General features: G+C 44.8%; 1 protein-coding gene across 8 annotated transcripts in view; it reads left to right on the plus strand.

Moving 5' to 3' along the window:
* Positions 1-15,233, plus strand: part of LOC119971908 (serine/threonine-protein kinase BRSK2) — a 1,145,911-nt gene that overhangs the window by 927,091 nt on the left and 203,587 nt on the right. For all 8 annotated transcript variants that reach the window (XM_038808215.1, XM_038808217.1, XM_038808213.1 and 5 more), the window contains one exon: positions 7,979-8,012. In XM_038808215.1, the coding sequence (XP_038664143.1) occupies positions 7,979-8,012 (34 nt within the window). The remainder of the gene's footprint in view (positions 1-7,978; positions 8,013-15,233) is intronic.

Here is a 15,233-nt window from a genome sequence, read left to right on the forward strand (position 1 = left end):
CTATTTGCCGAGGACTCTAATAAATGCCCAGTTAATGCCCACCGCTGCATACAATTAAACACAATAATATACGATTAAGATTGATGACCTGTGGGCAGCACAGTGGCGTGGTGGTTAGCACTGCTGCCTCACGGCGCCGAGGTCCCAGGTTCAATCCCGGCTCTGGGTCACTGTCCGTGTGGAGCTTGCACATTCTCCCCGTGTTTCCGTGGGTTTCACCCCCACAACCCAAAGACGTGCAGGCTAGGTGGATTGGCCACGTTAAATTGCCCATTAATTGGGAAAAATGAATTGGGTACTCTAAATTAATTTTTTTTTAAAGAAAAAAAAAGATCGATCACATGTTTAGGGAAACCTTCAGATACTCAGTGCCTCCTGGTCTCAAGGTTTTCTTTCATTTCTGAGAAGATGGTAAGGCAGGAAGAAGAAACTGTTGATAGTCCCAATCAGATTCTCTCGTACGTTGTTCAAATTCTTGTGGGCTTCTGGAATATTCCATCTGTCCTCATGTTGAGCCCTTTGTGCCATATAAATCAAGAATATGGCCATTACTTTCTTCACACTGTAACCGATTTCTTATTCCCTGCACAAGATTGTATTATGCCACAAGTTAATAGTCAAATTACGCAGAAATTATTCTTTAGATTCCACTGGCATCTTTGGTTCTATCACTGCATAATCATTATCCTGGTTTCCATATAAAATGGGTCTCCACTTCCAAACCAATTATTCTCTTAATAACTTTTAAAAGCTTGGGACACTTCTCCCTCCCCCAACAATTATATTTTTTTCAAAGAGCAGAGCCTTATCCTCTTTTCGCTGCTCTATGATCTAAGACCTTGAATCAACTCAATTCATTTTTTAAAAACCTGTTAGAATGCCTCTGTCTTTGCATAGTACAGCGACTATACTGTATGGCCTCGCAATGTGGCCATGCTTATTTTTTGACTGCAGCTAGTTCTCCACCCAGCTTCAGTGCACATAGATTGTATGGTGTCTTGTGATTCACTAACATTTAAATGGATGATTAGTATGATTTCCTTTCCTCTCACCCAGATCACCCTGCCTCACTATTATCCTGCCGGAACTGCCGAAGAGCATGACCAGATAACTTAAAACAGGATAGAGAATCAAATTTGACCCCCTTAATTGTGTTCCATTGAGCCAACATCCCCCATTAATCTACCATCAGAGCCTTCAGATCTCCTGCCTCTTCATCCTTTTGGTCTCCCTCAAATCCCCTTTGCTTCCTATATCCCTTGCCATCTTTAACAAGCCTCCACTTTAAAAATAGGTTTATTTTACAATGCTTTAAACCATCTCCATTGATTTCCCCTCCTCCCCTTGTTCAAATATGACATCAATCATAAAGCACTTTGGAATGTTTTACTAGGGTGTCGGTACTGCGTAAATGTAAGTTGTTGCTGCCATGCACACATCCCAGAAATCAAATCAATCAGAGTTAACCACGGAAGGTTAGCTTTAAAGAATCGGATAGTCAGAATCTGAACATTCCAGTTATCTATTCATAGAAATTACAGTGCAGAAGGAGGCCATTCGGCCCATCGAGTCTGCACCGGCTCTTGGAAAGAGCACCCTACCCAAGCCCACACCTCTACTCTATCCCCATAACCCAGTAACCTCACCCAACACTAAGGGCAATTTAGCGTGGCCAATCCACTTAACCTGCACATCTTTGGACTGTGGGAGGAAACAGGAGCGCCCGGAGGAAGCCCACGCATACACGGGGAGAACGTGCAGACTCCGCACAGACAGTGACCCAAGCCGGGAATCGAACCTGGGACCCTGGAGCTGTGAAGCAATTGTGCTAACCACTATGCTACCATGCTGTGGGAAGCCAAACTAACCAAGCGATGAAACTCCAAATTTCAACTTTGTGGCAGCCCAAGTCCGCTTGAGGTCAAAGGCCAATGAAGATCCTTGAGTCGAATTGAAATGTTTATTATAATGTTGTTTAAAGCAGATAGTAATGGAAACTGAAGCAACAGCTTGCTTAGGTTGTCAACAGTGAGTCGAAAGACAAATTGTTACTTTTGTGATGACACTCCTGAGATTAATTTGTAGACTAATGGAATCTAGAAAGAGTTAGCCCAAATATAAATGAGTGATGATTTGTCCTCGTGAATGGGTGAAAAATTGGTTTCTCGTGGTACGATGATTTTGAGATACTATAATAGTCAATCACAGTTCTTTAAGAAAGTTAATAATTAAATGAACAATTAAAAATGTGATTAATGTCTGATTGTTTCAATGTTTTTAAACATTCTTTTGCTGCTAGCTAAACTTCAGGGTAGAGCAAGCTGCAATAATTTCTCTCCGAATGGAGCTATTCATCAGAGTAAATGATCATTGGATGTAAAAATGAATATTCTCATTACTCATTGATAATGAATATTCAAGAGATCAATTTTTGTGTGCTGGGAAAGTGGAAAGCTGAAGTCTGTGTCTGTAAATTGCAGGTTCTTTGCTGCGAATTGCTCCAGGGTGATTTGTCAATCAGAACATGAAAGGCCATGAGGTGTCTGGTGTCCTACCTCTTGTTTGACCCGGAAACTGCCTCCAGTAATGGTAGGATAGGGTCTACTCGGCAATCTTTCCCGCTGGAATTCTCTAATATTGCCTGCTAGTAAAGTGCTTCCCCAGAGCGATGAGTAAAATGTTGGAGGGTGACCCTACCTCAGTTACTTGGGTTCCTTCCAGCATTAGGTGATAGAGCATTGTTGGCTAATAAAAAACCTGCCTCAAGTAAGCTTGCTGCACATGATGTGGAGATGTCGGCGTTGGACTGGGGTGAGCACAGAAATAAGTCTTACCTGATTAAATAACTGCACTCCGAAAGCTAGTGATTTCAGATATACCAGTTGGACTTTAACCTGGTGTTGTAATACTTCTTGCTGTACTTAGTGCAATTTTGACAGTTACTAGTTGCATTACGAGAGGGGACAACCTTTTATTTGTTTCTGTAGGAATTTGTTTGTTCATATAAATCTTTGGAACCATTAAGGCAAACGAATGTTAGTACTGGGAAATGGAATATTTCAATTCCTAATTCCTGGTATCTGCATTTTGCAGTCCCTGGCCAGACAAAGCATGGTTTATATTCCGATTAAGCTCACAATATCCAAGAATATTCCTCAGTTTCAACCACAAAAAACACTCCCTTGTCTCCCAGTGTGATATTTTCCTATATTCCATGACATTGTGCATGGGCTTTCCACCTGTAGGAACCTGATTGCAACTGCCCAAATTTATTTTACATGGGATCCTTGGCAGACAGAAGAGGCTGGTACTCCCGTTGAATTTCTCGTGCCAAATCTGGGAAAGCTGGTCAGCCCATTAATACTCTTCCTTAATAGGAAAGCAAATTACTGCAGATGCTGGAATCTGAAACAAAACGGAGAATGCTGGACAATCGCAGCAGATCTGACAGCATCTGTGGAGAGAGAAGGGAGCTAATATTTTCAACCTGGATCACTCTTTGTCAGAACTAGAAAGAACTGGAAATCAGATCAGATTGATACTGTTGTGGAGGGTGGGGGGTGCGGGGGGGGGGGGGGGGGGGGTGCGGGGGGGGGGGGGGCGGCGGGGGGGGGGGGTGCGTGGAGCAGTGGGGCTGGATAGGGGGCCAGCGATAGGCGGAGATTGACAAAGATGTCTGGACAGAAAGACAAAAGGAATGTAACCGGGGATGATTAAGGATAGGAAAGGTGCTGGTAGTGGCAGATAAAGAGATTAGAATGCGTTAATGGATGATGGTAGAATGTGTGAATGGTTCCCTTGGTTAGATTGGGAAGGGATTATTGTTATCATCAAATGGCCTCCAACATTGAGATATTCTTCCCACTGAGTGATTACTCGCTGGTCATGTGACATTGCTGACAGCAAATTTTCATGCTGTTCAATAGAGAAACACTTCACTTCGAGTGCTGGGACTGAGGAAGAACAGATATAATGGTAAAATTCCTGATACAATGACAGAAACATAATCAAAGGAAGCACGAGTCAAAGATACGGCTGGACCACTTTATCCATGATTCTTCAGCCCGTGTACCCTTCAAGCATGATTCTTTGCTGAGCCATCAGATCAAGGAATGTATCCAATGGATTGCTTAGCCTTAGTATTAAGCAGGCTTTCTGAAGCCTGATGCACAGTAAGGCTAGCTAACTTCAGTTGTATATTCTGTTATGATCTCTGTAAGAGACAGATAACATTTTTAAAACAATGGCCGGGATTCTCCGGTTGGAGAATCCCTGGGGTGGCACAGGAATCGGTTCACGTCGCCCCGACACCGGCTCACCGATTCTCCGGCGGCGATTCTCCGGCGCCCGCAGGATCGCGCCACGCCGGTCAGGAGCCATTGAAAGCGCCCTGCCCCGGCGGTTCTCCAGGCCCTGATGGGCAGAGTGGCCGCCGAGTTCAGCTGAGTCCCGCCAGTGTGGGTCACGTATGGTCTTACATGGCAGGACCTGGAAGTTCTGTGTCCGGGGGTATTCTTGTGCAGTGCGGCAGGGCGTCCAACCCCAGGGGGAGGGGCCTCCACGGTGGCCTGGCCCGTGATCGGGGCCTACCGATCGGCGGGCGGGCTGGTTCCATGGGGGCCTATGTTCCTCCATGCCAGGCACCTGCAGAGCTCCGCCATATTGCCTGTGGGCCGGCGTGGAGATGGGAACCCATGCGTATGCACGGAATCACACCAGCCATGCCGCTCATGCGCGGAATCATGCCGGATGTGCCGCGCATGCACGAACTCGCGCCGGCCGTGCCACATCGGCTGGAGCTGCAGGGACCACTCCGGCGCCTACCTAGCCCCCGAGGAATGGGAGCATACCGGATGATTGAGGACTGTTGACGCTAGAGTGGTTGGCGCCGCTTTTCATGCAAATCACCTGAGGAAGGAGCTGTGCTCCGAAAGCAAGTGATTCGAAACAAACCCGTTAGACTTTAACCTGCTGTTGTAAGACTTCTTACTGTACACAAAATTAAAGCAAGGGAACTTTGCCTTAACCATCATAACTAATGCAATTGAGATATGAGTTACAGCCCTTTCTGCTCTGTGTTGCATTTCTGGCAGATTTGTAGCATTACAGGTCCCTCTGTAACTACAATGTCTCTAGTAGGCTCACTTCTTTCTGCCACACTAGGTAGAAACCTTCAGTGTCCTTTGAAACTTGGTCGACTTACGCCAAGTTACCAGATCCAATTTTCACCATCAAGTCTCCAGGATGCTCATTGGTTCTGTCCCCTCCCATTCAAACAGAATATGAACTCTTACAAGCATCCTGTTTGGTTGGCAACACAACTCAGTGCTTCTGCTTCTTCGCAGCGACAGCTGCTTTGCCTCTTTCTCTGTCCGTCTCAAAAAACAGCGGCTCCATTTCTGTGAGTTACTGTGGACACACTTGATACTTCAATAGTTTTTTTTTCGTTTCTCCCCTATGGCAACCATATTACATAAGCATGTCTCTGAGCTAAGATGCTTCCAGAATTTTCAAGTTTACCTTAATCTAAATGAGACATTTTAAAACATAGCCATCTTGTAAAGTCCAGCTTCAGAACAATTCTTATCACAAATCTAAGTTACCATTTATGTCCCAAGCATGCATTATTTTCTATTTGTGCTAAGATTTAATAATGTTGATTGGGATTTGTTGAGTACAATGGAATTTGAACACGATGGAAAATTGGATGCCAGTTGTCCTGTTTCCTTTTTTGAGGACAAGTGAGGTGGGGGAACAAAGTACATAACCTCATAGTTATGGATCCTGGGCTCACCCTGAGGAGGGGAAAGATGAGAAAAGCAGTGCTGCTGGTTAGCAAGATGTTTTTCCCTTGGCCACATTTATAAGGAATGCAAACAACATACATTTTTGTTGTGGGTTCACGCCAGGACCTAAGCCTATGCTTCTTGAAGAGCTGCACGTATATAACCGAGAAGACAAAATGCCAGGTCAAGGTTGCTCAGAGTCACGGGGTGTGAGGAAATTCTCTAATTTTGCAGCCTGTGGCTCTACTCCTTCCAACTCCTGTTAGGAATATGCTGCTGGCCTTCTGGAAATTCGAGACCTGCGTCTGGCAAATAATTAAAACAAAATGTCAAGTTCTACCCATCAACCAAAGACCAGGGGCTGGATTCTCCTCCGTCGGCATGCTCCATCTTGCCGACAGCCGAGGGTTTCCCCGACAGCGTGGGGCTGCCCCACAATGGGAAACCCCATTGACCAGCCGGCGTAACAGAGAATCCCGCTGGTGGGGTGGGAGAATCCAGCCCCAGGCATCCGTAGATTTGTTTGGTCCTGGCTGAAGGTGTTGCCGGTCCAATTGCTTCCAAAAGCCATTCTCTAATAGCTTGACGATTGCTCGAGAGTTAGAATTTAATTTATTTAATACTTAACGTGGAAGGTATTAGCTGTTTAATATCTGACCATTCAGTGACAATGAACGTAAAAGTGACAGAATTGTATTTTCAGGTCTTTGATGAAAGTCTATAAAAGGCAAACTGCGCAGCACAACTACCGTTTCAACAGTGCATTCTCTCCTCAAAGCCAATACGGTGACATCAGTTTAACAAAGAACACTAATTTAGTAGCAGTTATTAACTATGCATCCAGTTTACTGGATAGTTAACTTACTAATTTTAAAGTAATGATGTACAGTAAAGTGCACTTTCAATTGTTGGAGTCAGAATGATTTTCTGTAGCAATTATATGCTGTTAGAGGTACATTGGGAAGGTGATTTGCAATTAGGAGTAACTGACCATCTGTCTGGACACCAATTAACTCCAAGCCTCTGTACTGAAAAAAGCATCAGTTATTTCTTTTGCGCTGGGGGAGCACTTTACATCCATTACCACGATTGCAAAAAGGGACGGGCAAGCCAATTCATTAGTGCGCAGTTTGAGTGCCATTCCTTCTGGACAATTCTCTCAGCAAATGCGCTGATGCTGGGGATTCTCACTATCTCCTACTTATAACCTTCCTTTTCCAGATTTTCGACCCCATTGCTTTCGCAAGATGACTTCCTGTGGTTTGGGAGAAAAACACTACCATCCCATCAGCCCCATTTCCTCCTTGAAAAGTGATAGCAAGGTGATGAAGTTTAAAGGTTTAAAATACATAGCAATGTAAATTGATCAGTAACAAATTTCTCTGTGCAACATGGGGCAACTGGGTAGAGTTTGACGGGTGCAACTAGCCACTTATCAAGACAAAGCCCCCCCAGAGGCTGACAGGGGCTACAAGTCAGCAAGTCACACTGGGCCAGACCTCCGAGCAGCTGGTCACGGACTGCTGCTACCAGTGCACCATTTTGCGGCACGGTCGCACAATGGTTAGCACTGTTGCTTCACAGCGCCATGGTCCCAGGTTCGATTCCTGCTTGGGTCACTGTGTGGAGTCTGCACGTTCTCCCTGTGCCTGCGTGGGTTTCCTCCGGGTGCTCCGGTTTCCTCCCACAGGTCCCGAAAGACGTGCTTGTTCGGTGAATTGGACATTCTGAATTCTCCCTCAGTGTACCCGAACAGGCGCCAGAGTGTGGCGACTCGGGAATTTTCACAGAAACTTCATTGCAGTGTTCATGTAAGCCTACTTGTGACAATAATAACGATTATTATTATTATTTTGCGCAATAAATCAAAGTTGACAGGGGTCAGGGAAAGAACCTGCAAGGAAATTGCCTCACAGCCAACACAAAACACCTCTGCAAGTTTGGAAGAGTGCACTGTGATTATTTTGCATGGTTTACGTCAGTACAACATTAAATTCTGCCTCGTGCATGATTTACAAATTCAGCATTGATGCTCCTGGGACCTGCTGAACAATATTTTTCCCATTTTTCTTCTGTTATCCAATTCCAAGTACATTAATCTTCAAACTATCTTTGAATGCATGTTTGCAATATAGATCACTTGTCTGTGGCAGCGTGATGAACTAACTGTGTTGCTTTCCTTTCTTTTCTAGCTCACCTCATTACGCCTGTCCTGAAGTCATCAGGGTAAGCAAGGAACAACTTAATAGCCGTTCCTTAATTTTAATGTAAACCATAACGAGCATAGCGATAACCTGTTCAACCAAAAATTGGAAAACTAATGTTTTCATATGTCACCATATCTTGTGTAATGAAGCATGAAAATACGTTATGTTTTTAAAGGCTCAAAAGTACAGGAAACAAACAAGGTTAAAAATGGATATTTAATGCAGTAATGAGTTTCTTTCAGATGCTACACACGATTCGTATCTTGTTCAGTTTGGTGCTGGAAACATTTTTGCAGAATCGTAGGAGATCAGATCCAGGTCCTTTGCTCCTGTTTTATCTTTCGTACTTCTCACTACTCCTCCCGAGATAGCTAACCTTGTTTTTTCACGCCCTTCTACTGCTGGTCAAGTAGCTTTTCCTCCGCCCTTCCTTGATTCACATGAAAGTCATCCATAGTCTATTCACTAGAAAGGGCACTGATACCTATTGTGGTACTGCAACGGTGCCATCCTCCATTGTTATCCTGGTCCTTCAGCAAAGAAATGAATAATATATCATCCCGGTTACTGGCTGAGGCTGGAGATCCATACTGAGTGAGAAATCCTTGCGAGATGGAATGTAAAAGATCTTTGAAGTGAAATCAGTTCAATACTGTCAGTTGAGGCTAGGCAGCATAAACTAACGGGGAAAAAACATGGCAAGTGTTGTCCTCATAGAGATGCCATTGGCGGGCAGCACGGTGGTTAGCACTGCTGCCTCATGTGCCGTGAACCCGGGTTCGATCCTGGCTCCGAGTGACTGTCCGTATAGAGTTTGCACATTCTCCCCATGTCAGCATGTGTCTCTAGATTAGTAGTCCAGTGACAATGCCATTATTCTCTTGTCTCCCACAATAATGATGCTGATGGCAAGTCAGTGACAGTGGTAGCCAAAAGCATACTCTTATGGTATGAAGCAAAATACTGCATATGACAGAGATTTTAATTCTGGGAACATGCAACTGGTCAACCGACCCAGAAATTTGACATGATTTTTGCATTCAATGTGCTCAAAAACCATCAACGATCGATCATTTAACATCAAATTATCTCATTTGGATTGAGTTTGATTAAAAACGGCCGGTTTTGCCATCTTTGAAATCAAATGGCAGAAGACGCTCAAAGGAATCGAGCATGCTCAAAGTTATCCAGTGCACTCAGGGCTAGCCAATAAGCTCAACATTGAAATATACAGGAAAATTAATTACTTAAATAGTATCTGAACTTATTTATTTCTTTCATTTAGATTAAAAGCCTTTCCTCTATACAGCACATGCTTGAGAACACTAGCAAATCCCCATCAGTTCTTAATTAATTTTAGTCGCAGGATCTATACTTTGCACCCAATTCGCGAAGTCTCAGGAGCTAAACTCCCATCCCCCAGTCTCCGGGTCTAAAGTCATCCCCCTGCCTCCAGTCTTCAAACATTTACTCCCCCCTTCCCTCCAGTCTCTAAACTCTACCTACCCTCCTTCCTCCGGTCTCTAGACTCCCTCTCCTTCTCTCCCTACAGTCTCCAAACTCTCTCCTTCCTCTTTCTTGCCAGTTTCCAAAGTTGTACTCCCCCCCACTTCTATTTTCCAATCCCACCCCCCCCCCCCCCAGGGTGTCCAGGTGACACTGCCAGATTGGCAGTGCCAAGTTGCCAAGCTGGCATTGGGTCCGCAGGTGTCCTGCCCATATGTGGGGTGTGCGGGGGACCCGAGTGCTATGCAACAAGTGAGTTGGGGGGCTTGGGAGTTGAGCAGGGGGGTCATGGGATCAGGGTGGCATTTGCAAATCGCATCCCGATCCCTTCCTGCACTGAGGAGCTCTACTTGGCTTCGACGGAAAGAAATATCCCCAAGGTCCACAAATGCAGCTAAGTGCCGTTGAATAGCGGTCTCCACTCTGACGTGGCAGCCGTCGTAAAACACCTCGCCAAGCGCGCCCACGATCACACATTGAAATTTTCCGCTGAATAATGCCCATGGTGTATTCTCCATTTCAAACCAGATTGTTTGTCAATCAGTGATGGAGAATGTGTACTTGTTTTCCTTTCGAAAGCAGGAGAATGTATTTCCTCAGTCAGTGCTGTCTGTATATTTAAAGACCAGTGGCAAGTATGACAAGGGGAGTTTACCAACGCATTTTCTATGTTTTTGAAAGCGTTATGGCACTTTCTCCAATGGAAAAAGGACTGTAATGCATGACAACACTGACACAACGATTGCCAATGTGATGCTCAATTTGCCTTTACACAATAGCACCCAATATAAATCACTCTTTTCAAATGTCACATTTGAAGGTCTGAAATAAAGTCCTTTTATACTTACCCTTCAGTATGTTGCCAACTCCTTAACAGGCCTTCCACTGTTGTCACCAACTCTCCAAGTTTGTGCATTATTCTTCGGGCTTACACAACCTACACCAGCACATAAAAATAATGTGTGGGAGGATATAAAATGTTCCTGTGGTCCTCACAATGGGAACATCAAGCACACAAGATGTATCCATACATCTTGCATCCAGCCCACGACAAGGTCACAAGAAAGCAGGTGAGGTCAGAATCAGAGGAAAGTAATTGTTTCCATCCATTTACGACCTGTTGGGAGATGCACTTACATTGCGAGATCAAAATCTGATCCCTAATGTCCAGTTCTTCAGCCTAAACAGCCATCCTTGAGGAGCAGGTATGCTTCTTCTGCCTCAATAAGAGCCAAACAAGGCTTTCCACCCCCAACCCTAAGATTTATCTGTAGATCAGCTTAATATTGGAGCTGTTTAAAACTCCCACAACCGTGACAGCCTTTTTAATGCAGTCAAGGCCGAAATACAGATGACACGGTAGCATAGTGGTTAGCACAGTTACTTCACAGCTCCAGGATCGCAGGTTTGAAAGCCGGCTTGGGTCGCTGTCTGTGCGGAGCCTGCACATTCTCCCCGTGTCTGCGTGGGTTTCGTCCGGGTGCTCCGGTTTCCTCCCACAGTCCAAAGATGTGCAGGTTAGGTGAATTGGCCATGATAAATTGCCCTTGGTGGCTAAAAAAAAGGCTAGGTGGGGTCACTGGGATACAGGGATAGGGTGGAGGTGTGGTCTTAGTTAGGGTGCTCTTTTCAAGGGCCGGTGCAGACCCGATGGGCCGAATGGCCTCCTTCTGCATTGGCAATTCTATGATTCTATGAATTCTCCAGTCGTTTGCTGGCAATGGGTTTCTCGGGTCCAGCTGGCTGTGCAGCCCCGCCCATGGGTTTCCTGACAATGAGGAGTGGCTTCAATGGAAAATTCCATTGACAGCGGCGCAAAGAGGGCATTCCTCCACCAGCAAATGGCGGGTCACCTCCCGCTGCCGAGAAGCAGGCAGCTCGGGGACCTGAGAACCCAGCCCAAGGTTGACAGCCCAATTTTGAATGAACCTCAGGTCGACATCAATCCCTTCTGCCAGACGGGTACGGTTAACGCCTCTGGAGTAAAGAAAAAGAGAATAAACAGCCAATGAGCAAAAGTGGAGAGAGCAAAACAAGAAAATGATGCAATGAGTGAGTAAGGAAGAAGAGCAGAGAGGAAGCACATTCCAAAACAGCACCGATAATGATAATTCAGTAAGTCATGATCCAGATCATTCTAATTTTATTTTTTTTAAAAGCATATACTGGAAGCAGGATTAGAACTGTTTAAAAATATATATATTTCTGTGCATAGGTGCGTGTGCAGTCTTCAGTATCTAAAGAACACATCAATGAAATACAGGAAAATGTTTAATTTGGTTATGAAGCAACGTATCTTCAGTATACAATAAACAGTAAAAATGTCAAACTGAAAAACAGATCATTTCTGACATCACCATTGTAAACTTAGTCGTTTTCATTACCTCATAACAGATATTCTGGTGTTTCTTCCTTTAAACACAGAATGCCGGACCAGAACAATGAAATAAAGCGATACTATATTCAGTGTCACGTAGTTTATCATAAACTGAAGGCCAGTATTAGATGAAACTGGAATCTAATACCTTGTAGTGACTGCTTTACAAGGTCCCAAAATGCTGTCGTTGAAGGCGTTCAATCTGAAAAAGTTTTCCAACAGAAACCACAAAAAGGCTTGCACTTATTCAATGCTATCATATCCTCTAAATGTCTTAAAGCGCAACAGCCGATTAAGTACTGTTGGAGTTTAGTTACCTTTGTTATGTAGGCAAATTTGGTAACCAATTTATGCACAGCAACGCCCCAGAAATGTCTTAACAAAATAAGTGACCGGTGAATCTGGTGGTGCTGGTTGAGGGAAAAGTGTTAGTCATGGCACCGAGGGAACTCTCCTTTCTCTTTGAACGTTGCCATGAAATCTCTTATATATCCACCTGATCTGACAGACACGGCTTTCACGTAATTTTTTTATTCAAGGAGCACCTCCAATAATACAGCAGTCCTTTAATACTGCACTGAAACACCCACCTAGATTACTTACCTTTTAATTCAGTCTTATTGGATCAGCTTCACTGGAAAGGTTGACATTTATTTGCTATTCCTAGTTACCTTTGTGAAGGTGGGGGTAGGTTTCCAACTTGAACCACTGCAGTCCATGTGGGTTGAAGTAATCTGACAATGTTGTGAAGCAGGGGTTTCGATCCAGGAACAACCAATGAATGGTGATATGCGCAAGTCAACCACGCCAATGACTTGGAAGGGAATTTGAAGGCGATGGTATTTCCGCGTACCTGTTAATTTTGTCTTTCTGGGTGGTAGATATTTGGTTGTGCCACCAATGGATCCTGATGACACACTGTGGTACATCCTGTGGATAGTGCACAATGAAGTCACGATGCGCCACTGACAAAGGGACTGGAATTCTGCTGGTGGACGAGATACCGATTAAGCAGACTGCATTGTCTTAGATGTTGTTGTGCAGAGATCCCATCACATTCTCAACTTTTGCCATGTACAGGCTTGAGATGTTATCAGTGGACCACTTGATTCAGAATACCAAATTTCGGAATGCTCCAGTAGCCACAACATTTACGTGGGCCTCATTTTAGGATTAGACTGGTTAGAGTCAGAAAGAATGTTTCCAATGGTGGGAGAGTCTGGAACAGTGGGGGAGTCATGGTTTGAAGATAAGGGGTAAACCTTTTAGGACTGAGGTGAGAAGACATTTTTCCGTTTGAGAGACTTTGTTCTCCCGCCGGAGTAGAATCGCTCCTGGTCTGCTCTGGTGCTAGGAGTGGTGCCCAGGAGCGATACACACTCCCCTTGCCCCGCAAATGTATGCGTGGCGGGAGCTCCCGGGATTCCGTTCCGAATCCCGCTTTCAGGTGGCCATCTTTCGCGGGTTGCCCGAGACTGAGGTCCAGGTGGTTGCCCCCCCCACCATGCAAATCTTGCTCAACTACCCACCTTCCCTGCTGACAAGTAAGGACATCCTGCATCCAGCCACTCCCCACCCCATGCCCACCACCACCACTACCACCACACTGGGAATTGCAGGGTCATCACCCCCCCTCCCCCCCCCCCCCCACACACACACACATGTGTGCAAGAAACCAACCAGACACCCCCCCCCCATATAAGAGACACCCCTAAATCAGAGACGCCCATCAGACCTCCAGATCGGAGCGCCTTAACCCATCGGAACAACCCAGGGTATTGTTGCCATCCCAGCAGCATCCACTACTGAGTTCTGGCGCTCCTGGGTCTGCCAAGGCTGTCGACCAATCAGATTTGTCAGTCGCTCTCGAGGGCGGGACTTCTTCCACTGAAGAGTGGAGCTCCGACTCTCAGCTTGGTTGGGCCAGCCGGAACACATTACCGCTGTGGGGTGGTCTTTTTAATGCCAGTCTGTTGTGGGGAGGAAAGGCCGTAAAATCCAGTCCCTAATCATTATTGTTTATAGCTGCCGTATTTCGCTGTATTAGAATATTGAATACACTTCAGGACCACATCATCAACTACGTAGAGGCTTTTATGATTCTTCTTTAAATTGAATTTTGCAATGCCTGAGCAATTGTGCATTCTCAAACAATTTCTGGAACACAGAGATGTAGATAGTTTTGTATATACTTAATGTTTGAGCAACTGAAAATTCACTTCCTCCTACCAAATTTTATTTAGTGCTACAAATGTTGGCTCCTCACCATCATCCTACATATTGCTTGTTGGTTTTCTGCCTAGTTTTAGGATCAAATTCAGAGCCTGCATTTCCCTCTGAATTTCTGGCTGGATACGCCCTTAATCTGGGCATAAACAAATTCTGCGGATGGAATGAGAGCAACGATTTCAGCGTTTAAGTCTACAATGCGCTCACGTCTCCTCCACTTTTCATGTCTGTCCATCAAATCCTCTGTTCAAAGGAATTTCATCCACAAAACTGGTCATGCTCCCAATTCTTAGATATGAGTAAATTCTGATTGTATTTGTTCGGCGTGGAGGTTGGGGGGGGGGGGGAGTGGTCCGCGTGGGCAGTGAGTGTGCTCTCAACACTGAGCACAGTAGAAAACCAACATTTTTTCGGGTCTTTTAATTTTTCAGCCTTTTCTTTTAATTAACATCACTGAGACCGGCTCCGTATTTTCTGTTTCTCTTCATGAATTTGAAGATATGGGTGGAAGGCACATTAAAAATTGAAATGCAGCTTCTTACACATACTGTGCCTGATGTGCCTGAATGATTGATTGTTGAATGGGTTGAAACTTAAATCTTCAGACTCAGCGAAGTAATGTACTGGTGTGAGTTTGGCATTCCCTCGAGCGCGGATTATTTATGCTGATATGTGCCTGTCTTCAATTCAGACATAATCAAATGAGGTTGGTGGGGTGGCGTGGGACACAACACACACACGGTATTTGAGTGTAACTTAGTATGGGAAAAATGGATGCAACATTGGGCTCATCTTTGGACTGAACTTTCAGGTTGTCTGTCCAAGGAGGTCTTTATTCTGCATGTCTTATTCCAATCTGGTTTTTGCTTACACTTGATTAAGGAAAATATCACAGAGCTAGAAAGAGAGAAAGCCTTAGGGGTTAAAGTCAGCCTATTTGGTTGTAGTTATGTAATGTTAAAGGAACTTGTAAGCAAATTGCTATATTTTATAGGCCACCAAATAATGAGGAGAAAGAGGAGCAGATTTGCAAGGACATTACTGAGGTATGAGAACTACAGAATAGTGATAATGGGAGACTTTTAATTACCCCAGCCTTGAATGCAACAGGTACTGTCATAAGGGCAA

The sequence above is a fragment of the Scyliorhinus canicula genome, chromosome 9, assembly GCF_902713615.1.
Source record: "Scyliorhinus canicula chromosome 9, sScyCan1.1, whole genome shotgun sequence".
NCBI lineage: Eukaryota > Metazoa > Chordata > Chondrichthyes > Carcharhiniformes > Scyliorhinidae > Scyliorhinus > Scyliorhinus canicula.